At 30.4% G+C, this 27,247-nt stretch overlaps 6 protein-coding genes across 6 annotated transcripts; all 6 read right to left on the bottom strand.

The window, feature by feature from the left end:
• Positions 1-373: 373 nt before the first annotated feature.
• Positions 374-949, bottom strand: LOC121220123 (uncharacterized). The gene has a single exon (XM_041099341.1). The coding sequence runs from the start codon at positions 947-949 to the stop codon at positions 635-637; it is 315 nt and encodes a 104-aa protein (XP_040955275.1). The 3' UTR covers positions 374-634.
• Positions 374-4,001, bottom strand: LOC107891649 (protein phosphatase 1 regulatory subunit 7). Its single transcript, XM_016816496.2, has 10 exons — positions 3,866-4,001; positions 3,699-3,770; positions 3,516-3,608; positions 3,344-3,425; positions 3,196-3,252; positions 2,403-2,467; positions 2,218-2,313; positions 1,993-2,079; positions 1,435-1,515; positions 374-1,319 (listed from the first exon to the last, which is right to left on the bottom strand). Exons 1-10 carry the CDS (start codon positions 3,962-3,964, stop codon positions 966-968), a joined length of 1,086 nt encoding a protein of 361 aa, XP_016671985.2. The 5' UTR covers positions 3,965-4,001; the 3' UTR covers positions 374-965.
• A 998-nt stretch (positions 4,002-4,999) lies between these two features.
• LOC107892578 (mRNA-decapping enzyme-like protein) lies at positions 5,000-8,642 on the bottom strand. The gene is made up of 8 exons (XM_041099340.1): positions 8,258-8,642; positions 8,133-8,173; positions 7,991-8,040; positions 7,632-7,776; positions 7,410-7,466; positions 6,718-6,844; positions 5,359-5,820; positions 5,000-5,278 (listed from the first exon to the last, which is right to left on the bottom strand). The coding sequence occupies exons 1-8, from the start codon at positions 8,420-8,422 to the stop codon at positions 5,222-5,224; spliced, it is 1,104 nt and encodes a 367-aa protein (XP_040955274.1). The 5' UTR covers positions 8,423-8,642; the 3' UTR covers positions 5,000-5,221.
• A 1,078-nt stretch (positions 8,643-9,720) lies between these two features.
• On the bottom strand, positions 9,721-11,946 carry LOC107892915 (casparian strip membrane protein 2). The gene is made up of 3 exons (XM_016817934.2): positions 11,594-11,946; positions 11,034-11,157; positions 9,721-10,608 (listed from the first exon to the last, which is right to left on the bottom strand). The coding sequence occupies exons 1-3, from the start codon at positions 11,878-11,880 to the stop codon at positions 10,393-10,395; spliced, it is 627 nt and encodes a 208-aa protein (XP_016673423.1). The 5' UTR covers positions 11,881-11,946; the 3' UTR covers positions 9,721-10,392.
• Positions 11,947-15,266: 3,320 nt separating this feature from the next.
• LOC107891648 (casparian strip membrane protein 2) lies at positions 15,267-18,956 on the bottom strand. Its single transcript, XM_016816495.1, has 3 exons — positions 18,603-18,956; positions 17,823-17,946; positions 15,267-15,755 (listed from the first exon to the last, which is right to left on the bottom strand). The coding sequence occupies exons 1-3, from the start codon at positions 18,893-18,895 to the stop codon at positions 15,546-15,548; spliced, it is 627 nt and encodes a 208-aa protein (XP_016671984.1). The 5' UTR covers positions 18,896-18,956; the 3' UTR covers positions 15,267-15,545.
• A 4,962-nt stretch (positions 18,957-23,918) lies between these two features.
• On the bottom strand, positions 23,919-26,535 carry LOC107892914 (casparian strip membrane protein 2). The gene is made up of 3 exons (XM_016817933.2): positions 26,182-26,535; positions 25,954-26,077; positions 23,919-24,351 (listed from the first exon to the last, which is right to left on the bottom strand). The coding sequence occupies exons 1-3, from the start codon at positions 26,469-26,471 to the stop codon at positions 24,136-24,138; spliced, it is 630 nt and encodes a 209-aa protein (XP_016673422.1). The 5' UTR covers positions 26,472-26,535; the 3' UTR covers positions 23,919-24,135.
• Between the last annotated feature and the right edge of the window lie 712 nt (positions 26,536-27,247).

The following is a 27,247-nucleotide window of genomic DNA, read 5'->3' as shown; positions in this document are numbered from 1 at the left end:
AAGGACTATTTTCATAACTTCTATGAAGTACAAGGATTAATACCAGAATTTAACCTACAAATTATGATCAATGAATTGAATGGGGAGGATTGAGTTATAATTGAAAAATGAACTTGATTAAAAAAATAAGATTGTCTGAAATTCGTGCTATGCTTGAGCACTACCTGTTTTATATTTTTATATATATTATGTAATTTATATCAAATAAAACTAAAACTAAATGTATAATAATACAATACAGATGTCTAAATTTGAAATATTAATAAAAAAACCATATGAAATATGAAAAGTTAAATTAAAAAATAGCATTTTTAAAAAAATATGGACGAGTCTAAAACATGTTTAAGTTAATCGTTTAAAAATATGGATGAGCTTAAACAAAATATAGTGTAATTTATATCAAATAAAGTATGTTTATATCATCCATAAACTTAGCCCGAACCCGACTCAGCTATGAACAACTCTACTAATAAGCATACCTCATCTATAATAATAATATATATTTGAAGAAATTTTTGAACTGGCTAAAAATACCTTTTTTATTTTCGTAAAAGAAAAACTAGTACATAAATGGCAAAGATAAAAGTTAAACCAAAATTCACCCAAAGCGACCTCAAATAACTTGATTCCGGCTTCACTCGTCACCCCAAGTTGACGCGCCACCCATTCCGACTTCAATTGCTGAGGTCAACTCAAGTTCGGCAAGCACAGCATGTTTACTTTTTTTCTTTTTTACAGGGTAGGTAACTAAGCTATCAGACGATTTTGTATCTTGACTGGCTCTATCGACTATCTTCCTTTTACCATCCTGTATCGGATCAGCAACATCAATTGCGAACAGCTCTGAGAACGAGGCACCTGCATCGTCGATAATGTCTAGTTCAGCCCGTTTCTCTAGTTTCTTCTTCCTCTTCGGTTTCTCTTCACCCGTGGTACCATCCTCGTGCATTGAAGTTGAGAACTTATCATTTGTTTTCCTTCCTTTTTGTTCGACCTTCGGTTTTTTCTTCCTTCTCAACGACGACGTCGTCCTCAGCAATGGGAACTTCTGTCGACAGCTTGTCGTTTCCTTTCTTCTTTTTCCTCTTCAATTCTTTCTCGGTATCAAAAGCAGTGGCATTATTATCATGATTAACGTCTTGTTTCTCAACCGACACTAGAAATTCGGGATTCTTTTTTCTTTTCTGACCTGTTTTCTCCTCCATGTGAATATCTGAACTATACGAAGCAATGTTGACGATATCACCCTCTTTGTTTTTTATGCTTTTATCAATTGGTCTTGCATTGAATATGTGTAAGTTAGGCAGTAACCTTTTAACCTGCAGCATTGTTGTTCCGGAAATCATATCAAGAGACTAAGACGAGAAAAACCTAAACAAACACATATTCAAATAAAACAAGAAAAAAAAATTGTACGAGCCAAAACATGCTTAACTTCTTAGCCAATTTATCTTTTTCGGCTATGGGATTTCCTTGTAGGTTGAGATTCTTCAGATGGACTAATGAATCCAGTGCCTGTTTTTCAGTTGGTAGTCAACAAACAAAGCAGAAAACGCGGTAAAAGTACCATAGAGATCCCTATACTAGGAGTCAGATTGCATTTTGATCCCTCCACTCAAAAAATAGGCAAATTAGTCCCTGTATAGAGAGCAAACTGGTTATTTTGTTAAATTCATCCACTTGTACTGTTAAAAACTGGTGTGACTATCAGGATAATTAGACAATGACACATGGCGTGGCACACATGCCTTATGCTAATATACAATGACCAAATTTTAACAATAGAAATAGATAAAATTTTAAAAGAATGACCAGTTTGCTCTTTGATCTAATATACAGGGACTAATTTACCCATTTTTTGAGTATAGAGGGCAAAATGCAATCCAACTCCTAGTATAGGAGCCTCCATGATACTTTTACCTAGAAAATGCATTTCCATGAAAAAAAATCATAGAATCGGGGAAAAATAAATTATTTTAGGTTGCTACAAACCTTCAATTCCGACCATTGAGAGATTAAGTTATTTCCCAAGTCCAGATTTTGAAGCTTTTTATTACAAGACAGCTCCGACGGGAGACTCTGGACAATTCACGCACGTGAACAAGTAGGTACGTATATAGGAAATAATAACAAAAGCATCTAATCAATACATCAGGGAGGCTGAAATGAGTAACAGAACATGCTTTACTCGGATAGTCATTGTGTAAAAGAACTTACCTTGATATCATTGTGAGAGAGTCGAAGCTCTTTTAATTCAACGCAGCACTTGAGTGAAGACTCGATAGCTTGAATTTGGCAATTAGAGGCAGAGAACTAGAACCAAGAGACATCAAAAAAGCTTTAGGAGTAATAATCAAGTTAAATCGTATAAGATACATATGAATAACAGAAGGATTCAATACCTTTGTGATAGATTTCAGCTTGACAAGAGAATTGCCAATTTCGGTCATGGGATTCCTAGAAAGTACTGAAGGAAAATTTCAGACAGAGATCTAGTCCGAGTTAAAATCATGTAAATGATTTCAAAAAGCACCAGCTTAGAGGTTGTGAGATCGAGTAGTGCAAAGAATAGAGAAACGAGGTCAGATAATGGGATGACTATAAGCATACTTAGAGGTGTTCATCGGGAAGTACTTCCCATCCCAACACTACGCTCCCGAATAAACAGAACCGGATTCTTAACTTCGATTTCAAACACAAAATGCAAACCAAGTTAACATTTGAAACATAATCATTTATGATTACGAATTCATACCAATCAGGAAGTACTTCCCATTCCAACACTCCGCTCCCGATATTCTTAACAACTTCAAACTCAAACTTCAGTTTCGAACACAAAATGCAAACCTAGTTAACATTCAAAACACGATCATTTATAATTACGAATTCATACCAATCGGGAAGTACTTCCCATCCCAACACTCCACTCCCAAATAAACAGAACTGTATTCTTAACAACTTTGATCTCAAACTTTGATTTCGAACACACAATGCAAACCAAGTTAACTTTCGAAACGTGATGGTTTAAGATTACGAATTCATACCAATCGGGAAGTACTTCCCATCTCAACACTCAGCTCCCAAATATACAGAACCATATTCTTACCAACTTCGATCTCAAACTTCAATTTCAAACACAAAATGCAAACTAAATTAACTTTCGAAACACGATCATTTAAGATTACGAATTCATACCAAGAGTGTTCAAATCTTTCATATCATCGAGTCCTCGTATGGAAACAATCTCGTTATCTACACGGCGCAAGAAACAATGAGATTAACAAGTACAAAAAAGTAAAGAATAAATGCAAAGTGATGCAACTTTTTTATAACAAAATCTTACCATTCAGAATTAATGCGCGTAAATTAACAAGAGGCTTAACCTCTTCCATTGATCTAAGCTTATTTTTGCCAGCATTCAACACCTAATTTAAAAACCAAAATCGAATCATAAATTTGATTCAATTTAATTAGGAATGTAAGAAAAAACATACAAGTGAGCTTTAAAAACTTACAGTGAGTTTAGTGAGTCCTTCGATTCCTTCCAATGTTTGTAATTTGTTTTGAACGACCGATAACCATTTCAAGTTAACACAAGACTTCAATCCCTATAAAATTGAAATTTAAAATTGAAATCACATTTCATTTTTTTTAAATTACTTAAATAAGTGTACGGAAGCAGGAAATGAAAAAAAAACCTGGAGCGAAGTGAGATTGTTAAAAGCAAGGTCGAGTCTTTCCAAGTTTTCGAATTCAGCCAAGCAAGAAACCTGTTAAAAAGAAGATAGAAAAAAAATAGAGTAGAGATTAGACAAAGAGGAACCGGAAGGCCATGAGAGAAAGAGGAACGGCGGCGGAGGCGTACATCGGAGAGAGCTTTGTGGGAAAGAGAGAGGGAAGTGATGGTGGCGGGATCATGTGTGTTCTCGTCTTTCAAGACATGTTCTTTGGTCAAGCGAGCCATGGCGGATGCAACCCTAGTTCTTTTGGCGGCAATAACAGGGCACTGGTTTTTGTTTTAGAGCATCAAAGCAGATTCTGCATGGGCCAAAGGAACTGGTTCGGTCGAGTCAGGTCGGGCTCCTTAGATAAAAGTATTGGTTTAATTTTGATTTTGATTTTTAGTCCCTCTAGTATAATAATATTTGAATTTAATCTCATAGTTTTAGATTGACGTGATTTTTTTAAATAACCTTGGGCATCGGGTTAAAATGTAAATTTAATATTTGTTAAACAGGGTTTGATTGGATTTTCATGACCTTAATAATAAAATTCTCATTTAATCTTTGTAAAAACTAATTGTTTAAGACCTACTTAATAATATTATAGAAGTTAAGGGATTAAATTAAAATAGAAAGATTAAATTTCAATTGCTAAAGAACTAATATTATAATTAGATCAGCTTATTTCAATGGACATAAAATGTATTGGTAATTATGATAATAATTTTTTTTCTTTCTAAATGGCATCCACACCAAATTCAAAATCTACGATTTAGACTACCCAATCAAAGATTTGGTATATCACTAGTATGTCCTCACTATGGCCGAGGAAAATAACCAAGAAAATTGAACACCATTCGATTTCAGCTCGATTTTAACTCAATCATTACTTAAATTTATTTTTTTATTTAATTTATAATTTTTATAATCTAAAATATAAAATATTTCAGATCTAAATTAATGAAAATAACTTTAAAAAGTTATAATTAAAATTTATTTAAAAAAACAAAACATATATATAGAAAAATTAAATGAAACTTTAATTGAAATGGTAAATTTAAAATTTAAAATTCGTTGCATCACCATGTGTACATTTTTATTGATTTTATATAAAAAGATAAAAATACTCTCATAATCATATTACTTATTTTATATATAAAAAGTATTTTAATAATTTCTCAACTGAATTAATACCCGATTGACTCATGATACCAGTTCTATTAGTAGCTTAGATAGTATAAGATATAGATAGATACAGTTGATTTACACTAACCAGGTAAAAATCAGAATCATATTATATGTGTATATACTATAATGAATAATAACACCAGCACCAACCAAATCCATTGAGGAAGACAATTTGATAGAGTTTTGTGTTTTTAACTTCTAGTAAAGGGTGACTAAAGGAGGACCAACCAAAACCACCTAAAACAATAGACCCCAAAAACAAAACTATAGCCAAAAAAAAAAGTATAATACCAGCATTTTTTATTTGGTGGTCAAGAATTATGAGCATTTAGCAGTGCTCGGTGGACCATGTCGATGAATCGGTTGTCCTGAAAAACATGCAAAGTTGGTTAGATGCACAGGAAAAACGAGTAAATGATGGTACATTGCTGATGGATGGTAAACTTACCTGAATGAGAGCCAAAAGTGCATCTCGAACTTTTTCTCTACTGATAGTTAAACCATAGTTGTGCGTGGGAACGGGAGCAGGCGTGAGTGATGGTGAGGGAGCAGGCGGTGGAAAAGGTTGAAGCAGTGGAGCACCATGTGGGCGTTGTAGACTCAGAGGAGGGTTAAGTAGAGGAGCAGTTGGTGAAGATGTAGAGACAGGTGGCAATATCTGTGAAGAAGAGGAAGGATGCAAAAAGAACGTCGAGGGCTTTACAAGATTAGTATGATTGCTTCCGGATTCAGGGGTATCAAGTAGTGGCATCAATGGAGTAGAAGACGATAGAGGATATGGCAAATGCAAAGCTGGCACTGTAGGGGACGCAACAATGGGTGGGTTAGAAGGGGCAGGCATTGCAGCAGAACATTGGTATGGTTGTCCAAAATTCGACGCCTTTGAAGCATTTCTAATGGTCATAGCTGTCTGCAACATGTAACAAAAGGACCAAGATATAAGCACTGATAAATAAATGTTGTAACAATACCCAATATGTGTACACTTCAGAACCTCTACCAAAAACAATTTAATCAAATCAACCATTTAATAATGATACCGCTTAGCCCTTAATGCATGTTGACTTGTTCTTTCTTTTAGTTGTGATATCTAATAAAATAAGAGGGGCATAAAAATAAAGAAAAAAACCAATGCTTGTTTATTTATCTTGGCGGATAAGCTTCAGACATGCAGAAACAGAGAATGGACTACGGAAAATAATTGACAATATATTAAACATAATTCATGAGATAGGATGCCATCATCTCCGGTAAAAGTACCATGGAGGCTCTTATACTAGGAGTCAGATTGCATTTTGCCTTCTCTATTCAAAAAATGGGCAAATTAGTCCCTATACATTAGATCAAAGAGTAAATTGGTCCTTCTGTTGAAAATTCTATCCATTTTACTATTAGAAACTGGTTTTTGTATGTCAACGACATGTCACTATTTGGTTATTCTGTTAGCCATGCCAGTTTTTAATAGTAGAAATGGATGAAATGTTTAACAGAAAGAACCAATTTGCTCTTTGATCTGAAGTATAGGGAATAATTTTTCCCTTTTCTAAGTAGAGGGGAAAAAATCAATCTCTCATCTAGTACAGGGACCTTCATAATATTTTTACCCATCAACTCCTTATAATAAACATGATTCACTAAGCAATTAGATTTGATGTGCTATCCTACGATACTTAACTACAGAATATCTTAGCAGTGAAAGCAAGGGAGAAGATAAAATTATAGTGATAGGGTCATATGAAATTTTCTACATGTACTGGAATGTATTGCATGTAATCAATGGGCAGAAGTTGAACAGAAAAATGCATACACTGAAGAAATTCACAAAGGCAGGATCATCAGGGACATCTGCGACACTGGGTGCAGTTGATGATGATGGCTCCAAGGGACCATCCATGATGGCCATTGTTGAGACAGCTTCCAGTTCTTCAAACCCACTGCATTGGTGATTAATATTGTTACTTCGAAATTGGCAAAAAAGGAAGGAAACCTGGATCAGATTGGAAGCTTACAAGCAAATATGATAACATAACAATTGGAATAATTACCACTCATCACAGTTTAAATTTTACCAGTTAAAAAAAGAAAGCTTGAAAATTGGGCAGAAACTCAAATACTAAAGAAAACCAAAACAAACACTGAGAATAACAAAAAAATACAATAATCCAGCACCTATTTGGTAGAAGAGAATCGAAGGGTTGAAGAGTCCACTACGAGAATAGACTCAAGTAAGGCAATTTAGAAAACATCAAAAACATTAACATCTCTTAAGGATGGTGATGGATATGGTCAAAGAAGAGAATCAAATAAGTTAAGTAGTGGCAGAATATAACTAATGAAGTAATTTCTAGTGCTTGAAAACTGCAATGTTGATTGAAGAACTGAAATATCACAATTATAAGGTACTAAAAGTCGAGAGACATTTCAACTCAATGATGTATATACTGATAACTTAGCAAAATGCTAATAGAAAAGCGGGGAATATATTACCATAATGCTTACCCTTTTGTTGATGTTGCCTTTGACTTCTGGGGCACCTTTGAGTATGCAGTAAGAATCCTGAAGATGCCAAAGCACATAAAATGGCACAAATAAGTGATTAAAAAACATCATAAATTTTTCATCAAACACACACACACACACACACACACAAAAACAACCAATGACCCGAATTTGGCAACCAAAAACATAAAAAGCAAAAGAAATGACAAAAATTATCAGTACCTGCTAAAAAGATTCGCAACCTCCTCGAGTTCATGTGCATCATAGAACCAAATACCATTTATTTCCTGAGAAGCATTGCGGTATAGTAGATATTTATCCTGAACTTCATACTCAAAATCTCCCAAAAGGTTTTCCACCAAATTATCTGTTTATAAAAACTTTCTTAAGAGACTATTTTTCTTAGTTTAATCATCATTCTAACCAAAATTTGCAAAAAAAAAGATCGATTATCGAACATATTATATAATAAATCAAGAAACCAAAAAAGGCAGTAATTGCAATTTGTAAAAATCAAATCAAGTAATTTTCACGATTTAAGTTCACCGATACAAGAAGATCAAGAATCGCATTGAACTAACCAGTATTGCGTCTATTCATCACAATAAACTGAAACCTAGGCTGCGTATTCCTGAATTGCAAACCGAAATAAATATCTTAAATTAAAAAAATTGAAAAAGTAGAAATTTAAAATATATTAAAAAAAATCGCTTTCAAAGTTACCTCTTGACAACAAAAAGAGATCCTTCGACATCTTTTCGACTCTGCAGAAACAACAAAAGAGAAGCAAAATTTAGTGTTTAAATTAACAAAAAGGGCTTTAAAAAAACTGGAAATTAGCCTATTACCCATTGGCTAAGGTCGATGTTGAACTCATAGAAGGCGACATGAGCGGCGGTGATGAGAATTTCTTCGACGAAAGGGTCGATGCGACGGAGAACCGTTAAATTGAGGAATTTCGTGCTTTGTTGATCAAGATTAGGCATTAATTTCCCGAATTGCGGCTGCGACATTTTGGATCTTTTTCCAAAATGATTTTTAAGAAATTAAATTGAGAAACCCTAGCTAGATTTGAACGCCGTTTTCGCCCTTATTGGGAGAATTGGAAATGTGGAACGAAAATTAGTATTAAAATTTTTATTTTTAATGGAGAGAGAAAGAGAATGGACGAGGGAATAAACGACGATAGAAGTGAAAATAGAAGGCAAAATGTGAATAGTAAAAGCCAAACTCAGCTTCTTACGCAAGCTATTTGTTTATTTGTTCGATTGGAAGGAGTTCAGTCGGGTCGGGTTGAGACTCGATTTAAAATTATTTTGGGTGTGTCCGGCCCATTTAGGTCCGCATTTTATTATTTAAAAAATTTATTTTTAAATTTAATTATAAAAATATTTAAATATTAATATAATTTATTTTTTATTATTTATAAACAATAGAATAAGCTAGGGTAGGTTAAGTCAGTTTAGGGTTGGAAAATATAAACCTAAATTTAGCTTAAAGTAGGTTAGGACAACTAATGTAGGTCGGTACTTAGTACATGAACACCTCTACTTATAATTAGGGGAAAGCAGTTTTCAGCTAAAATCAAGAAAATTGGCTAAACGGACCTAATTTGTTTAGTCAATTTCAATTTAGGTAGTCTTTTTGGTTATGCATTTGATTTTGTTGATTATTTCAGTCGGTTATTGGTTTTTAAATTTTCAACTAACTCAACCAAAAACTTTGACTTAATTTAATTTTTTAATTATTTAAAATATATTTATAATTTATAATATATAACATAAATATATATATTATTCAAGTCCAATAACTAAAGTCAATTAATCAATCAATTCACTCACATCGATACTTAAGCTCTAATTTGGTCGGGTGGTTTTTGTAAATTATGATCGGTTAAGTTGATTTAATAATAATAATAATAAAATAATCAAACAGAAAAAACTGAATGCTCTACCTACCAGCAACCATTTTTTTATTTGGGATAAATCTCAAGATTATATATAAAGTTTGATTTAATGTTCAATTTGATACATACATTTTAATTTGGTGCAATTATACGCATTAAACTTTAATTGTGGTTCAAATGTATAGATGAAATTTTGATTTTTGATTCAGCTATATACATTTAAACAAACACATCAATTTATATTTATATTAGATGAATACAATTATTTATGTATGAAATATATAAAACGTAAAATGATGCTATATCAATAATTGCGTTAAGAAATTTTAATTGCATGTCTAAAATTGCACAAAATAAAATTTTATGTATAACATTACATGTTAAACTAAAGTTAATGTGTAGTTTTAAAAATTTGTCAAGCGTTTTAGCTATGGTAGTCAATATTGTACCGAAACTGGTTGTACTAGTCGATATGTATCATTCTAATCAAAATTTTGATGCGCTTTAGTCATTTCGGTGTGTTGAGTGGATATGTCAAATGTAAAGATTTCCCCTTAAAATGTTGCAACATAAAATTACGCACCAAAAAGCAAATGAAATCATTCTAATACTTTCAACAACACACTATTTACAAACCAATGCAATTTGAACATTAACCTTCCCTTTCTTTAACATCAAATTTTAATGTTGTAACAATAGAATTTTTTTGATAGAAGTATTATGAAGATACCATTTTACACCCATTACTGAAAAATTGAGTAAATTAGTAATTGTACATTAGATTAAAGAACAAATCGGTCCTTTCAGTTAAAAATTCCATCTATTTGTGTTGTTAAAAACTAACAAGACTAAGGAAATAACCACGTAATAACATGTGTTGTGTCACGTGTATCTGATGCATAGGGATCAATTTTTAACAATAGAAATAGATGAAATTTTTAACAAAAGGGTCAGTTTACTCTTTAATCTAATGTACAAAGACTAATTTTATTGTTTTTAGTAGGAGTAAAATGCAATTCGACACCTAATACATGTGATCCATCTTACTTTTACCTTTTCTTTATATGTGTGAGTTTCTCAGTTTCTTTTAAGAGCAAAAGCTGAAAGGATAATTATAATCAAGAGGAGTGCAGCAGCTAATAGAGATCCTATCACTGCTCCACTTGCACTTTGGCAAAAATCACCAAATTGTTGACAAAAAGGAAGCCAATTCACGTCATCGTTCCCGTTATGAGCCAAATACACCATCGATGCAGAAGCTGAACCTGCAGCTATGGTTAAAGCCGCCATCATCTGCAGCAATCCAACAAATAATTATCCTTCAAAACCATAAAATAACCATCATAACAACCAAATACATTATATACCCACTAATTTAATACTATTTTGATTCGTGTGCGAAGGAAATCTACCTATTTATGTTTAGCGAATCTTACCTAGAACATATTTGGAACACTAGGATCAAATTATAAATACGTGATTGAATTTGATACAATAAAAAAATCATTTCACATAAAATTCATATAATAAATATACACGTGTTTATAATTTTATCCACGTGTTTTAAATATTCAAATTAAAAATTAAACCTTAATTGACGGCTAAGTTGATGGAATAATCTAATTGACATAGTATTATAACATTTGAAGTTTATAACAATTTAGCCCTGAAAAAATCATTAATGTATACATATAAAATATATAGTGAGTTGGTATTACGGAATCAAAGATGACAAGGGAGAGCCTTGGCGTTGTTGCAAGTGGACGAATGATGCAGATTATAGAGAGTGGCAATGAAAGGAGAAGATAACAAGAAACTATGCCCAGTGCCATCACGAAAAACCTGTATAATTATAGTCAATATATATATGATAAAAGTATCATCGAGAATCTTGTACTAAGAGTTAGTTTTATATTTTATCTTTTCTGATAAAAAAAAAAGAACAAAATAGTTTATGCAAGTTAGATCAAAGGGTAAATTTATCATTTTCTTAAAAAGTTCATCTATTTTTACTTTTAAAAATTGGTCTTTATATGTCATATAAGGTACACGTGGCACACAAGGTGTCATTGTTTGGGTATTTCTTCAGCCAATCGGTTTTTAATAGTAGAAATAGATTAAATTTTAATAGAAATAGCACATTTACTTTTAGATCTAATATATAAGAATTTATTTTTTTTAAGTAAAAAGAGATACAATATAATCTGATTTTTAGTACAAAAATCTCATTACTTTTAACACTTCAATATATAAATAAATAAATAAATAAAATACATACCGGAAAGTATCGAAATCATCGTACTGAGCTTCGAACTGGAGGAATTGAGTGAAGAAAGGGAGAAGTTGATCGGCAGTCCCCATTGCTACAGTTGCGCCGAGGGCGGCTCCAAGTGCGCACAGTCTTAATACAAAGTCGCCAACAGCGAGCCCTTTTTTCGCTCCTCGATTCGGTGGTTCTACGGCGGCGACAGCTTTCGAATAGTTTAACAATGGGGCTGTTCCTTTAGCACTGGCTTTTGTCTCCGCCATGTTGATTGCTATCTCACCACTTTTATCCGTCGCCATTAGAGAGATGATATTGCAAGGAAATAAAGAACAATGAGAGAGATATATGTTGTAAAGATGAATGGAATGAAGATATCTAGTAGTGTATATAAATATATATATATAGTTAGAGGTATCTTTGATAATATATATATATATATATTTGGTACGACCATTTTAGTGCATATGGATTGGAGTTGTTGCTTGGTGATCTTAACTTGCTCCATTTTCAACAATTTCATGCGAAAATGTGAAGATTTTGCTGAAGGATATCAATTCATGGAAGATGTAGTCAGTAGTTGTTAGTAACAGCTTCACTAAGTAGATATGTTTCAATTTCTTTTTCCTTTTTCTTTCGGGTTAATATATTATCTCGTACTTTATTTCAATTTTAATATTCAATTTGGTACCAGAGTTCTAAAACCGAAACAAACATCGCTGCAATTCTAGTTAAAAATCGTAATACTGGTTGAATTGATCAGGTAGAATTGCAGCTAGATTTCCAATTCTAGTACATATAAAATTTTCACATTACATTTCAATATATAATTTTATGATTTTCAACTATTAATAGGAATGCTTGGTTATTGTCTTTGGGTTATATTTGTTGGATTATCTAGAATAAGGATTAAATTGATAGAATATGTAAGTATTGAGGACTAAATGTATAATTATATTAATTAAAAAAGGCATGTCATTATTTTCGTTTTTGATTTAATGGATGGTGCCCAAAATCGATAACATTAGTGACGAAAATAAAAACTTTTATGGTTTGGTAACTAAAACAGAAACATGCTAATAGTTGGGTAAGTAATTGTATAGTTAACCATTTTTTTCCTTTTTCTTTTCAGTTAATATACTATCTGGTACCTAAGTTTGGCTCCAATATTCACTTTGGTGCCTCTTTTTTTTTGTCTCAATTAAGTACTTATTTCCTTTTTACTAAAGTACATGTGTCAAATATTCATTGAACCACATGATGTCATTTGATTTGAACATCAAATTGAACATGGAAACCAAACTCGATTACTCAAGTACCAAATTAAAATTAAAAAACAGATACTGAATTAAATATTGAAGCTAAACTTAAGTACCAAATTGCATATTAAACTTAAAAATTATTATATTGAATAGCAAACTCAAAATAAAACACCATATCGACGAAGAACCTGAATCAGAGATGGCTAAAAGGAATAAAAGAAACCAAATAGAAAGAGCATTTAAAGCTAAAATCCACAACTCTTTCACAATACGCACCTATATTAAACAGAAAAACGAAGATCACATGTCCTTAAAATATTTACTACTATTTTTAGAATTGGACCGAAGCAGTTAGGGTACTGGTTGAACCAATTGAATTTATTGAATTGATCGATTAGATTGGTTAAATCGATTGAATTGATCTTCTTTATTTCTTTACTTTTTTTAATAATTTATTTAATTGAATTGATCAAATTGATTAGATTGATTGAATCAATCGAATTAATAATCAATGGTTTGATGGTTGAATTACCGGTCTGATTCTAAAAGCCTTAATACTAGCAATGTTCCATTTTCAACAATGGTCTGGTCCAATTAGGCTGTGCGTAGAGCATGGAGGGAGCCTTTGATGTGGCCTTTGCCACTTACTCTAGCTAAGTAGCATGGCTTTAAACGCATCACCGTTGAATCTGACAATTACGCTTTAGTGGCTAAGTTGAATAGTTGTACTATGGCTCTTTTCGTTATAGAGTCAAATCATTGAGGAAGTTCATAGATTTGGTTCTTATTTTGATTTGGTTGTTTTTAGGAATGTTCATAGGTTGACCAATGGGTAGCACATAGAACCCTCATTGGTCTCTCTATACGAGGACGGTTGGATTTGAAATATTTTGATGTTATTTAACGAATTGTGTCGATTCAATAATATTATCTTTAATAGTCGATTGAGTTTTAGTTCGATTAGTATCGATATTATTGTCAGCGCAGGAAGACATAGATTTAAGTATGTTAAAGTGCATTATTTTTCTATTTAAAGGTTGGAGACAAGCTATGCATAATTCTAGATATTTTATAAAAAAAACAGATATGATAAAAATGTCAGCACCCAAATCATCTTCATTTGGTCCAACATGACTTTCACCACCTCTTATCTCCATTTGGCCCATATCTTCTTCAACCCCCAAATTGTTGAAGTATCAATAGCATAATGCCATTAGAATTTCGGGATAACGCAACATTTAGTCTTAGGACTTGTCAATTCTTTTCAATTTGATATTTAAAATTTCTTTTATTTACATTTATTTTGAAATTTGACAATTTTTTGTAGTTTTGGTTTTTGTCTATATGATGTCGTAATACTATGAGATTGTACCATGTCATAACTTAAAATTTTTAATAGAATAATTATGATTTTTTAAGTGGCGACGTGACATAATTTCAGAACGACACGTGATCACATAACCAAAATTAAAAAAAAATCAAATTTCAAGACAAATGTAGAAAAAGAAGTTTAAAAACTAAATTAAAAAGAATTATCAAAATTTAGAGACTAAATGTTGTTTTAGTAGTTTTTATAAAATACATCTACAAGAATGTATCAAGAAAAGTAGTAATAGATTAGGTACCACTTCTTACTAAAGTCAATGGAAGCTGCACTCCTAAACTTGAAACACCATGGTCACATATCACTAAGGAAGATAAAGCTCCTAATTACAACTCAGAATTTGTGTCTATATTTTTAACCTCAAATCAACCTAACTTGTTTTTATTTTTTAAAATAATAAAAGATATAAAAATAATTTTACATTAATATTTATATATTTTAATTTAAACAAAAATTATTTTTTTATTATTTTAAACACAATGAAATAGGTGGGCTTGGTGAGTCAATCTCGAGCTTGAAAAAAATTTAAAATCAGGTCTTGACTCAGTACAGTCCGTAATTAACTCTATTACAAAAATACAATATTTTAATATTGTACAATTACTTTAATACGATGTATTAAACATTATAGTAAGAAATAAAAGTAAGGGATAAAATTCACAATTATATATAAATTTTGATTTTGTGTAATTTTATACATGAAATTTTGAATTGCTCCCATTTTTACAAATTATTAAATAGTATCATTTTATATTTATATATTGTATATACAAATAATTATATTTATCTAATATAAAAATAAATTGATGTGTTCATTTATTTAAATGCGTATAATTGAATTAAAATTAAAGTTTCATATATACATTTGAATCATAATCAAAGTTTCGTGTATGTAATTGAATCAAATCAAAGTTCATGAATCAAATTGCACATTGTATGTTTTTTATCCTCCACATCTGTTTTACAATGTATATTTAGGGTTTCATTATTGCTCCTCTAAATAATAAAAATTTATTGAAACATTGATGTACAATCAACCATGGAATGTTGTAACATTGAATAACACATTTATATTTATACAAATATTTACATAACACAACATTTTACTTTGAACATAGAAAGCAAATGAAATCATTAAAATGCTTTCCCCCAACACCCCTCTAAGAATCAATTGAAATTGCAAATTCATCTCCCTTTTTTTTTTCAACTTTTTATTTCTTCCTTTTTATTATACAATATCGAAAGAGAGAGATGACCAAATTTAAACTCGTACCACTTGAGGATCAGACAAAAGCTCTAACTATTGCTCCAACCAACAATTTCATTTCAGAGCAAAAGCTGAAAGGATAATTATAAACATGAGGAATGTGCCGGCTATGAGAGAACCCACCACTGCTCCACTTGCAGTCTGACAGAAATTACCAAATTGTTGACAAAAAGGAAGCCACATCGTGTTTTGGTTCCCGTTATGAGCCAAATACACCATCGATGCTGAAGCTGAAGCTGCGGTTATAGTTATACCCATCATTACCTGCAATAGTCTACAACTAAGTACCCTTTGAAATTATAAAATAACGATATACTAAGTAAACTAAATGTTATTAAAACTCGAGTGTAAATATTAAATCTCTGTATTCATATTTCGATATCAATCATGTATATTTAAAAGAAAAGTTGTTGATTGAGTCTAAGTGTAATTGGTATTATTGTTATTGTAACAAGAAAGAGGGTGTAAGTTTACACGTGTTTAAGCACATTTTCTCTATTTCAAGATAAGGGGACTATGGGTAGGAGTAGGCATTGTATTAAAAAAAATTAATTGCACCATTTCCTACAACAATCTAAGAGCTAATTAATGTTTCAAACCATAAAATAACATTGTCATACTTATCTTATAGCTAGTGTTTAAGGGATAAAACAACATTTAGTCCTCGAACTTGGTCCTTTAACTCTTTTTTTTTTGTCTAGATTAATCTACGAACTTAGACCAAGCTGGAAAAAAGAAGTTCTAAGACCAAGTTGGGAAAAATTGCCAAGTTCAAGAACTAAATGTTGTTTTGTTCCTATTTGAAAAGTCCCAAAGCTACTCGATAGTAATCAAATTTCGGTTAAATTCTGATTTTGGTCCCTTTACTCAAATTTGAATTTAATCTTTGTACTTAATTTGATATAATTTAATTCATATACTTTTATATTGTCATTATTTAGTCCAAATAATTAACATTATTAATACTTTCACTTGGAATTTTCCTTAAAAACTTCCCTTTTCCTTTTTTCTTTTTCTAAAAATCCACTTTATTATTTTAACTAGAATAGTTAATCATACTAATTATTTGGACTAACTAATGAAATTATAAAAATGAGGAATCAAAATAAGCTAAATTAAAGTATAGGAACTAAATCCCAAATATGATCATAGTAAAGGGGCAAAAATTTGAATTTTACCTTCAAATTTCAATTATGTTCATTTCTAAGTTTTTCATGGCTAATATACTAAATAAGCCCTTACACTTTGTTACTTTATTTAAATAAGCCTTTATACTCTTGTATACTCGAATAACCCATAAACTTTAATTGATACTCAAATAAGCCTCTGATTTTTAATTTATATGTGAATGAGCCCCTAAATTTTAGTTTATACCTAAATAACACTCTTAATATAAATCAATATTTTATTTGAAATAAGGGCTAATTTAAATACAAATAAAATAATAAGAGCTTAATGAATAAAAGTAAACTAGTTGAAGGGTTCTTTTAATAATTTAAACTTTTTTGTCATTATATGCATTGAAGAGGGATGTTAATCTCAAATATTAAAGAAAAAAACATTGATTCAAGCTTAACTCGATTGGTATGGTTGCTATTGCAACAACTAAGAGGACATAGGTTCGAGTATACTTAAATATGTATTATTCTCTGATTTAAAGGTTGACAGAGTGTAAATGAGACGTTAGTACTTGTCGAGCTGAGCTCAAGCTATCAATCAAGTCAAATTCGAGCTTCGTAAATACTTGGCTCAAACAACTCACAAGTTTTATCAAGTTTTTCATTTTTAATACACATTTTAAATATTTCATATTATTAAATTATGTTTTTGCCCTTAATATATTATTAACCTCAAGTTTAATAATCAAGCCAAGCTCGAGTTCGAAAATACATGAGCTTAAATCTAGCTCAAGCTCGAGTAGCCTAATAATAACTCGAGTTGAGCTCGAGCCTAAAAAAATATGTTCGATCAAGCTCGAGGTTACCAATATTCAGGCTCAGTTCAATTACACCCTTAGTTAGGGATTACAAGCAAGGTTATAGAACCAAACCAGTCAGGCCAATGGTTTGATGGTCTGAACTATTTGTACAGTTTGATTAAATAAATTATTAAAATTCATAAAATAAAAAAAATAAAAATGGTTCAACTAGAATTTTTAGCCATGTTCAATTATTTAGCGGGTCAACTAGTCCAACGCCTCTCTTCGGACTAATACCCTGACTGATTCTGGATTCAACCGACCCGACTAACCAATACAATTCCAACCCAATTTAATATAAAAAAATAATAATAAAGCAAGAGATATGGAGATAAATAGTGAGTTGATTTTACAGTATCAAAGATAACAAGGACGAGCCTCGGCGTCGTTGCAAGTGGTCGATTAATGCAGATCACAGAGAATGGCAGCGAAAGGAAAAGATAACCAGCAACTGCGGCATTTGCAGTCACGAAATACCTGTAAAATTATGTCAATAAATATTATATATTAGATAATCGATACTAAATTATTTGAATCCCAAAGGTTTATTATATGAAAAAAATAAAAATAAAAGAAAGGGTAAATTATAGTAAAGGTCATTCAACTATTAGTAAATTTCTTTTTTGGTTACTCAACTATGAAAAGTTACAAAATGATCACCCAACTATTCAATTTTGTCTTTTTTGTCACCAGCCGACTAACATGAAAATGTAAACACAAAAAATTCCAATATAGGCAGGTGACCAAAAAAGACAGAATTGAATAGTCGAGTGATCAGTTTATAACTTTTTATAGTTGGATGACAAAAAAAAAGAAATTTACTAATAGTTGGGTGAATATTAATATAGTTTAACCAAAAGAAAATTAAAAGAAAGGGTACACTATAGTAGAAGTCACCTAACTATAGATTTTGTGTTTGGTCACCCAACTATGAAAAGTTACAAAATGGTCACTCAACTATTCAATTTTATCTTTTTTGGTTACCAGCTACCTAATGTAAAAATGAACACACCCAAAAATCTAAGATAGTTGGGTGACTAAAAAAGACAAAATTAAATAGTTAATGACTATTTTATAATTATATATATAATTGGGTGACTACTATTGTAATTTACCAAAAAGAAAAGACATACACGAAAGTGGTAATATCATTGTACTGAGCTAAGAACTCGATGAACTGAGTGAAGAAAGGGAGGATTTGTTGATTATTCCCCATTGTTACAGCGGCACCGAGGGCGGCTCCCATGGCGAACAGTCTCAAAACGAAGTCGCCGCTGGCGATTCCTTTTTTCGATCCTCGGTTCGGTTGTTCGACGGTGACGGCGATAGCTTTCGAAGAGTTTAATAATGGGGCTTTTGCTTTATCATCGGACTTTATCTCCGGCATGTTGATGGCTGTCTCTTTTACACTTTTGTCCGTCTTCATTAGAGATTTTGTTTTAAGGAAATAGAAAGCACAATGAGAAAAAGATGACTTAATGGAGTGTGTAAGATTTTTGGAGTGTTTGTCTTTATATAGGGATGAAGATGATTATTAAATGGGTAAATTATATTGAAGGTTACTGAACTATCAATTAAGATTATATTTTAGTTATTTAACTTCAAAAAGTTACAAAATAGTCACCGATTATTTGAAAGTTTTCATTTAAGTCACTGGACTATCAAGTTTTTTTTAAAGCATGGTAGACGAGCTCCTAGTGACGATTCAACTATTGATATAGTAAAATAATACCCATTTACAAGTAAAAAACAAACCTTAAATCCAAGTTGATTCAAGGTTTTCAAAATCAGACCGATGGTCGAACCGGTCAGGCTATCAATTCAACCGGTCCATTCAACTTGATTAAATAAATCATTAAAAAATTCATAAAAAAATAAAAAATATTAAAAATTCAGTCCAACCAGTTCAACTGCTCGATTTAACTAGTTTATTGCTTGGTTCAACTAGTTCGTATTAGTTCTTGAGTCAACCAATTTTTTGCTTGGTCCATACATATTCTTGGGTCAACTAGTTTTTTTTGTGTAATTCAACCGATTCGTATTGGTTCCCGAGTCAACAGTTCAATGCCATTCTCCAAACCTGTACCCCGACCGATTCTCGATCCAATCGGCCAACCCAATCCAATTCAAACAACCTTGAGTTGATCTGATGGCCAATATCAGAGATTAGAAAAGAAAGCTATTCGAATTTTTCTTCGCAAATTTGTATCGTTTAAAGCTATTTTATGAAAGAAAAACTAAAATGTAAAAAAAAGAAAGGGAAGAAGAATTTTTTATTGGTGCTAGTGGTGGGAACGGAGAAGGCCATATAACGGCAATTTTAATGACCCGATGACTTAAATGAAAACATTCGAATAGTTTAGTAACTATTTTATAGGTTTTTAAAGTTGAGTGATAAAAAAATAAATTTACTAATAGTTCAGTGTACTTTTATAGAATTTACCCTTATTAAATCTTTAGTAAGATTAAAAAATTGGGCTTGCAATTAGGCTATCTTATTTTATGATATTGCTTACCAAATAAAACTAAAATATTCTTATGGAATCGAACTTATGTGAGCTTTTTTTTTAGTGATATTGTTTTAATGTAATAATAAAAATTATATTAAATTGGTTTTTGTAATCTTTTTCCCATTATTTATACTAATATTAAATTTATTACTAAGTTTTGTGTCACCACTCAATCGAACATCAATTCATTTAGTTAATGATAAAAATACCTTTACTTTATAAGATAAACGGTATTGTTTTGAGGGTATTTTTATCATTATATTTTTTTTATATAAAAAATAGTAAAAGATTCGAGGATAAATCTCAAAATTATAAATGAACTTTAATTTAATACGTAATTATATACATGGACTTTGATTTGGTGCAGTCATACACGTGAAACTCTGATTGTGGTTTTAACATATACTTGAAACTTTAATTTTGATTTAATTATACGCGTTTAAAGAAATAAATCCATCAATCTGTTTTTATATCGGATAAATATAATTATTACATATGTAATATATAAACATAACATGATGTTATATCAATAATTGTGTTAATAATTTACGAGATTTTGATTAAATCGAAATTTCATGTATAAAATTGCACAAAATCAAAATTCATGTATACAATTATACATTAAACCAAAATTCATGTATAGTTTTAAAATTTATCCCTAAATTCGAACTCAAACTTTTATAATTTTTAACATTTATATTTTATAACATTCAACCAAAGTGTCATTTAATATTTAAAAGAAATTTTCTTTAATATTAAAAAAAGGACGTGAGGCTATTATTTTAAAGAGGTAGGATTGGGGCATTAACTGGGGGAGGGGATTTCCATCTCATTCTTTTTTTCTATTGGTTAAATTCTTCTATTAGTCCCTGTAGTTTACAAAATTTATGAGTTTAATCCTTATACTTTAATTAGTTATTTTTAGTCTTTGTATTTTTCAAACTTTCAAATTTTAGTCCTCGCGAAACAATAACTGCTACATTTTTAACATCGTGGGTAAAATCAGAGTACAAATATGAGTACATGTCCAAGTAACTACAAAGCGTAAAATCAAACTAATACAGCACAAACAAACTAAGAATCCAGAACAAATTAAAACTGTCTAATTGAAATAAAACTCACACATGGCAACAAAACATTGTAGGATTCGGAGATCCACATATATAATTACGCACAATAGATCTCGAACCTAGGTACTCATTTACCCGCATTTACCAACTATGCGAATGGATGGTTTCATATAATGTGTTGGATCTGTTAGACCATAAATTCTCAGTCCAAGCAATTTAGGTATCCTATTCAATCTGATTTTAAATTGTAACGTAATTTTTTATAGAAATCCCTAAGGATGATTGAACTGGTTGGATCAGGAACTGATTGAGGTATCGATCCGAGGAATGGCCTTGAACCATTAGACAGTGAACTGATACGAACCGGTTGAAGTGATTGAACCAAAATTTTTTATTTTTAAATTTTTAATAAATTTTAATCGAATCAATGAGACTAATGTCCTAACCAATTTGACTACCAGTTCAATTTAAAAAACGTTAGAAATCCCCCATTTCTTTTAAATTTTAAAAACACTTTTTTTGCCATAGAAGATAATTTATTTACCATTTAGAATAAAAAAAATATATTATGCTATTATGTTATATTATTGAGAAAGACAATCACGAACTTGAGTTGTAAAAAGATATATATATATATATATATATATATAAAAGGACAGATTTCCATCCCATTCTCTTTTTCTATTGTTTAAATTCTATTGGGGGTATTGAGGTATTAAGTGGGGGAGGGGATTTTCATCCCATTCTTTTTTTATTGGTTAAATTCTATTATTAGTCCCTATATTTTACAAAAGTTGTAGAACTAATCATTTTATTCCCATACTTCAACTTTTCTATGTATTTAAGTGTTGTCGCCTTAACTTGCACTACTTTTCTAGCATACACATGCGAAGATATATTATATATATATATATATATATTGCTCAAAGATCTCAGTTTATGAAAGATGGAGCAGTTGTATTCTTGGTCCTATGTGGGCTGAGATAATACAAGCATAACTCATTCTACACTTGATTAGTCTCTATCAGTCCTCAAATATACAACAATATATTCATATTAGTGATAGAGACCAATCAAGTGTAGAAAGAGAGATATAAACATATATTTTCCCATGTCATGCTAATGATTTATTCATTTGTAGTATCTCAGCCTACATAGGACCAACAACACACCTGCTCCATCTTCCATAAACTCAGATCTTTGAGCTATATATATATATATATTCGCATGTGTATGCTAGAAAGTAGTGCATGCTAACATCACCATGGCAACAACTCCTACATACATAGAAAAGTTGCAATATGGGAATAGAAAATGTTATTTTGCTATTAGTCCCTAAATTTTATGAAAGTTGCGGATTTAGTCTTTATATTGAAATTTAGTCTAGTCGCCTTTTTTTAAAAGCAATCCATTCCGTAAAATCAATAACTTATTTTATGGACTCTTCCCACCACATCACCCATAGTCATTTTCTAATTTATTTAATGACATTTCAACAATATTTTTCATGTCATTGACGCATAATTTTGGTAGTTTTTTTTATCCCAGACCCTGAATCTTGGACCTTGAATATTGAATCCTAAATCTTAAACCTCGAATCATGGTTCAAGGTTTAGGTTTGGGATTTCGGGTTCGAGTCCGAGTTCAATATAAAAAAAATACCAAAATTATATGTCAATGACATGGAAAAAATTGTAGAAATGTCATTAAACAATTGAAAATAGACCATGGATGATGTATTGGAAGGGTCATAAAATAAATTTTCCCTAAAATAATGTTTTATTTGATTTCATAATTTTATTAAGATTTTTAAATAGCATTATTTGATTGTATTTTAATTTTATTACGATTTAATTAACTCTTTTTTCTTTATATTTTTGTGTCATAACTCTGGAAATTTTCTTTTTGCATATGTAAACATTGCAAGACGAATGAAACAAATTTTGAATGCTTGGATTGGACTAAATTGGATTTTAAAATCAAATTATTCCTTTTTATACATTATATGCACACGTGGCTATCAACTGTGCTTCCACAGTCTGCTCCTTATTTGTTAAAACCCTACCTATTTAACTATAGAATATTTATTAGATATGTCTAAAATAAATCCGTACAGGCTCTAGAATAAAATATACTTCAATAATAAAAATTCAATCCACTAAATTTCTAAAATTTAAATTATTCTAATTACATTCTTAAACCATCGAGATTACGCCAATTAGGTCCTTTTATTATTAAAATCATTAATTTAATTGATAAATAACGCGTCAGATCTTACGTAATATAATTTAAAATAAAAATTTTAAGAAAAAAATCAAAGTATATTTAAAAAATATTAATTTTGACGTTTTCGAAGCTATTACAAATTTTTTATTATTCATTCTTTCCCTTTTTAGTTTAACTTTATTCTTAGTTTTTCTTTCTAAAAGTAACGTTTTCTTTAAGTTTTTTTATTTTAAAATTAGTTACATGTCATTTAACAATTGAATTAATAGTTTAGATAATAAAATGACCTGATTAATATAACATCGATAATTAAATGATATAATTATAATGTCCAAAGGCAAAACTGGGGGGCTGGCAGGGGCCCGACCCCCCCTAAAATGGAAAATTCTTGTTTTGACCATTTGGAAAATTTTAAATTAGTAAAGGTAAAATTACACTTTGACCCCCTAAAATTATGAAAATTTAATATAATCCTTTAAAAATTATAAAGATATAGACTATTAAAAATTAAAATTTCATTTCAGCCCCCCTAAAAAGATTTTTTGACTTCGCCCCTGATAACGTCTTGAAGTTCAGAAACTAATTTAAAATAAAAATCGTAATTTAAGGATTTGTATTACGATTCACTCAAATTCAATCAATCCATTGAAACATTAATATACAATCAACCATGGGAAGTTGGAACATTGAATAACACATTTATATGTGTACAATGAAAGTAACACAACATTTTACATTAAAAAATTACAACATAAAATCACTTACCAAAAGCAAATGAAATCATTCAAATGCTTTCCTTTTCTTTTTCTTTTTTTTCCACACTTCAATAATAAAACAAGGAATTTTTTAATTTTTATTTCTCAATTTCTTTTAAGAGCAAAGGCTGAAAGTATAATTATAGTCATGAAGAGTGTGCCAGCTAGGAGAGAACCCACCATTGCTCCACTTGTACTTGAACAAAAATCACCAAATTGTTGACAAAAAGGAAGCCAATTGGTGTTTGGGTTCCCATTATGAGCCAAATACACAATTGATGCAACAGCTGAAGCTGAAGCTAGAGTTAAACCTGTCATTGCCTGCAATAACTCAGTTCGAAATCATAAAATAATCATCATAATGTGTACATTATATCGTAGGGATGAAGTCGGGAAATTATTTTAAGGATTAGAAATGAATTATAAATTATTGGAAGAGTCAAAATGTAATTTTACTCTTTTAATTCCGTCCATATTATACCAAGTAATTAAATGTTATTGAGATTCGGGTGCGAACATAGAAGTTGAAAAATCAAAACTACTTGACAATCTTAGGTTAATCAAAATTCAGTTAATTAGGCATGACAAGTGTCAGTTTGATATACCGAGAAATTAAGTGCGGGAAAAATAAGTATTGAATTTAAGTTATAAAATATATTTGATTTATTACTTAAAATTAATTATGAAATATAATTAAATTATTTGATAAATATAAATTTTAAGTTATAAAAAAATTATATTCTACATCTTATATTTTTAAACATTTCACCTGATTCATGTAGCTCTTGTCTACTTATAATTTTCTATACTTTTTTAATATAGATTGTTCTTATTTTAGATTATCAAACATGCGTGAAAAATTAAATCACTGAAAATATTAATTTTCAATTGATTTAATTTTTTTTCAACGGTTTATACACTCAAATAACCCATAAACTTTAATTGTTACTAAGATAAGCCTTTAATTTTTAATTTGTATGTGAATGAGCCCCTAACTTTTACTTTATACCTAAATAGCACTCCTAAAACGAATCAATATTTTATTTTGAAATAAGGGCTAATTTAAATACAAAGCAAACTATATAGGAGCTTAATTAATAAAAGTAAACTAGTTGGAGGACTCTTTTAATAGTTTAGGTTGTTGAGCTTTAGTTCAATTGCTATTGCAACAACGAAGAAAACGTGAGTTTGAGCATGCTAAAACATGTACTTTCATCCTATTTAAGGGTAGAAAGAGGTTAATGATTGAATAAGAATATTAATAAAAAATATTAAAATAAGGCATAATGATAAATTTAGCCCTCAACGTTTACATCTTTTGTCAATTTGGCTATTTCTTTTTTAGCTAAATTTAACCATTAACTTTTCAAAAACAGTCAAATCATTTCTTCAACAGAAATGCTAACTAAAACATAATTTTTTAACAATATTGATGTGACAACCTGTGTGGCAATCCATGTGTACTTCATATTGATATGTTGAGTCAACAAATAATTTAAAAAAATAAAAATAAAAAAGTTCATAACTTTTTAAAAAATTTTAACATGAAGTACATGTGGATTACGGGCTGCAATGTTAAAAGAATTAATATTTTAGTCAATATTTTTATTAAAAACAACAATTTGACCATTTTCAAAAGGTTGGGAATCAAATTTAGTCCATAGGTGTCTGACTGAACAAAAACCTTAATTTAAACTTTTTTTCAAATTCGAGATCAAGTTCAGCTTGCCCAAAAATCCATATTGCTATTTAAAAATAATAAAATATATACTTTTTATACTAATATTTATATATTTTTATAATTAAATAAGAATATTTTAAAAAGGCATTTCATTTGTCACCCAAAATAGACCGGACTAGGTCGGACAGACCACCCTTCTTATGAACAACTCTATTAAGAGATAGTTAGTGAGTTGAATTTACAGTATCAAAGATGACAAGGAGGATCCTCGGAGCTTTTGCAAGTGGACGAACGATGCAAATTGTAGAGAATGGCAATGAAAGGAAAAGATAGCCAGTAACTATGCCATTGGCCACCATGAAAAACCTGTAAAATTAAGCCAATACATATACATACGTATATACATATATATGTTTAATTATTTGAATTCCAAAGATTTATCATATGAAAAAAAGAAGAAGAAGACGTACACGAAAGTTGGAATATCATTGAACTGAGCTTCAAACCTTAAGAACCGAGTGGTAAAAGGAGCGACAGCATCAGCATTCCCCATTGTTACGGTGGCACCGAGGGTGGCTCCGATGGTGCACAGTCTCAAAACGAAGTCGCCGATGGCGATTCCTTTTTTTGTTCCTCGATTCGGTGGTTCGAGAATGGCGATAGCTTTCGAAGAGTTTAATAATGGGGCTTTTTCTTTAGCCTCGGCCTTTGTCTCCGGCAAGTTGATTGTTGTCTCCCTCATAGTTTTATTGGTCTCCATTAGAGATTTGGTTTTTAGGAAATAAAAAGAACAATGGAAAAGATGGCTATTGAAAGATGAAAGGAGCATAGGATTTTGATGTGGAAATCACTAGTAGAATGTTGTCTTTATATAGGGATGAAATATATATGGTTAAAATATGTTTTAGTCCTTGTACTTTTATAGGATTTGAGAATTAGTCCTTTAATCCTCTTTTTCAATTTAAAAATCTATTGTTGGTAAATTTATCATGTTTATTTTCTATCAATCATATGTCGTCACATGAAACCAGTTTAATCAAAATTTCAAATTGATAAAATTTGACAGAAAATACTCATGATTTTAATGATCAAACTGAAATTTTAAATCCAAAAAATAGAGGATTTAATTTTTAACTTTTAAAGCGTAAGGATTAAATCTCAATTTTTATTAAAATATAAGGACTAACAATATATTTTAACCTATATATATCTATATGGTACTCTCAGTACTTTAGTATGTGGAGATTGGAGTTGTTGGCATGCTGATGTTAGCTTGCACCATTTCCAAAATTTTAAGGAAAATATTGGTTTTATTCTCAGAGATCTCAGTTTATGGAAGATGGAGTAGTTTCTTTTTTTCTTTGTGAGCTGAGATCATACAAATGAATAAATCAACATGACAACATGGCAAAATATATGGTTATAACTCTTTTTTATCAACATTCTAGAATTTCGAGAATTTAAATTCGAATTTCAAAAACGATATAATTAAGATAAACAATCACAAACCTTAAAAAGATTAGTATTCATGTCCGT

This window comes from Gossypium hirsutum, chromosome D08 (assembly GCF_007990345.1).
Source record: "Gossypium hirsutum isolate 1008001.06 chromosome D08, Gossypium_hirsutum_v2.1, whole genome shotgun sequence".
NCBI lineage: Eukaryota > Viridiplantae > Streptophyta > Magnoliopsida > Malvales > Malvaceae > Gossypium > Gossypium hirsutum.
This window is presented reverse-complemented; position numbering and strand designations above follow the sequence as displayed.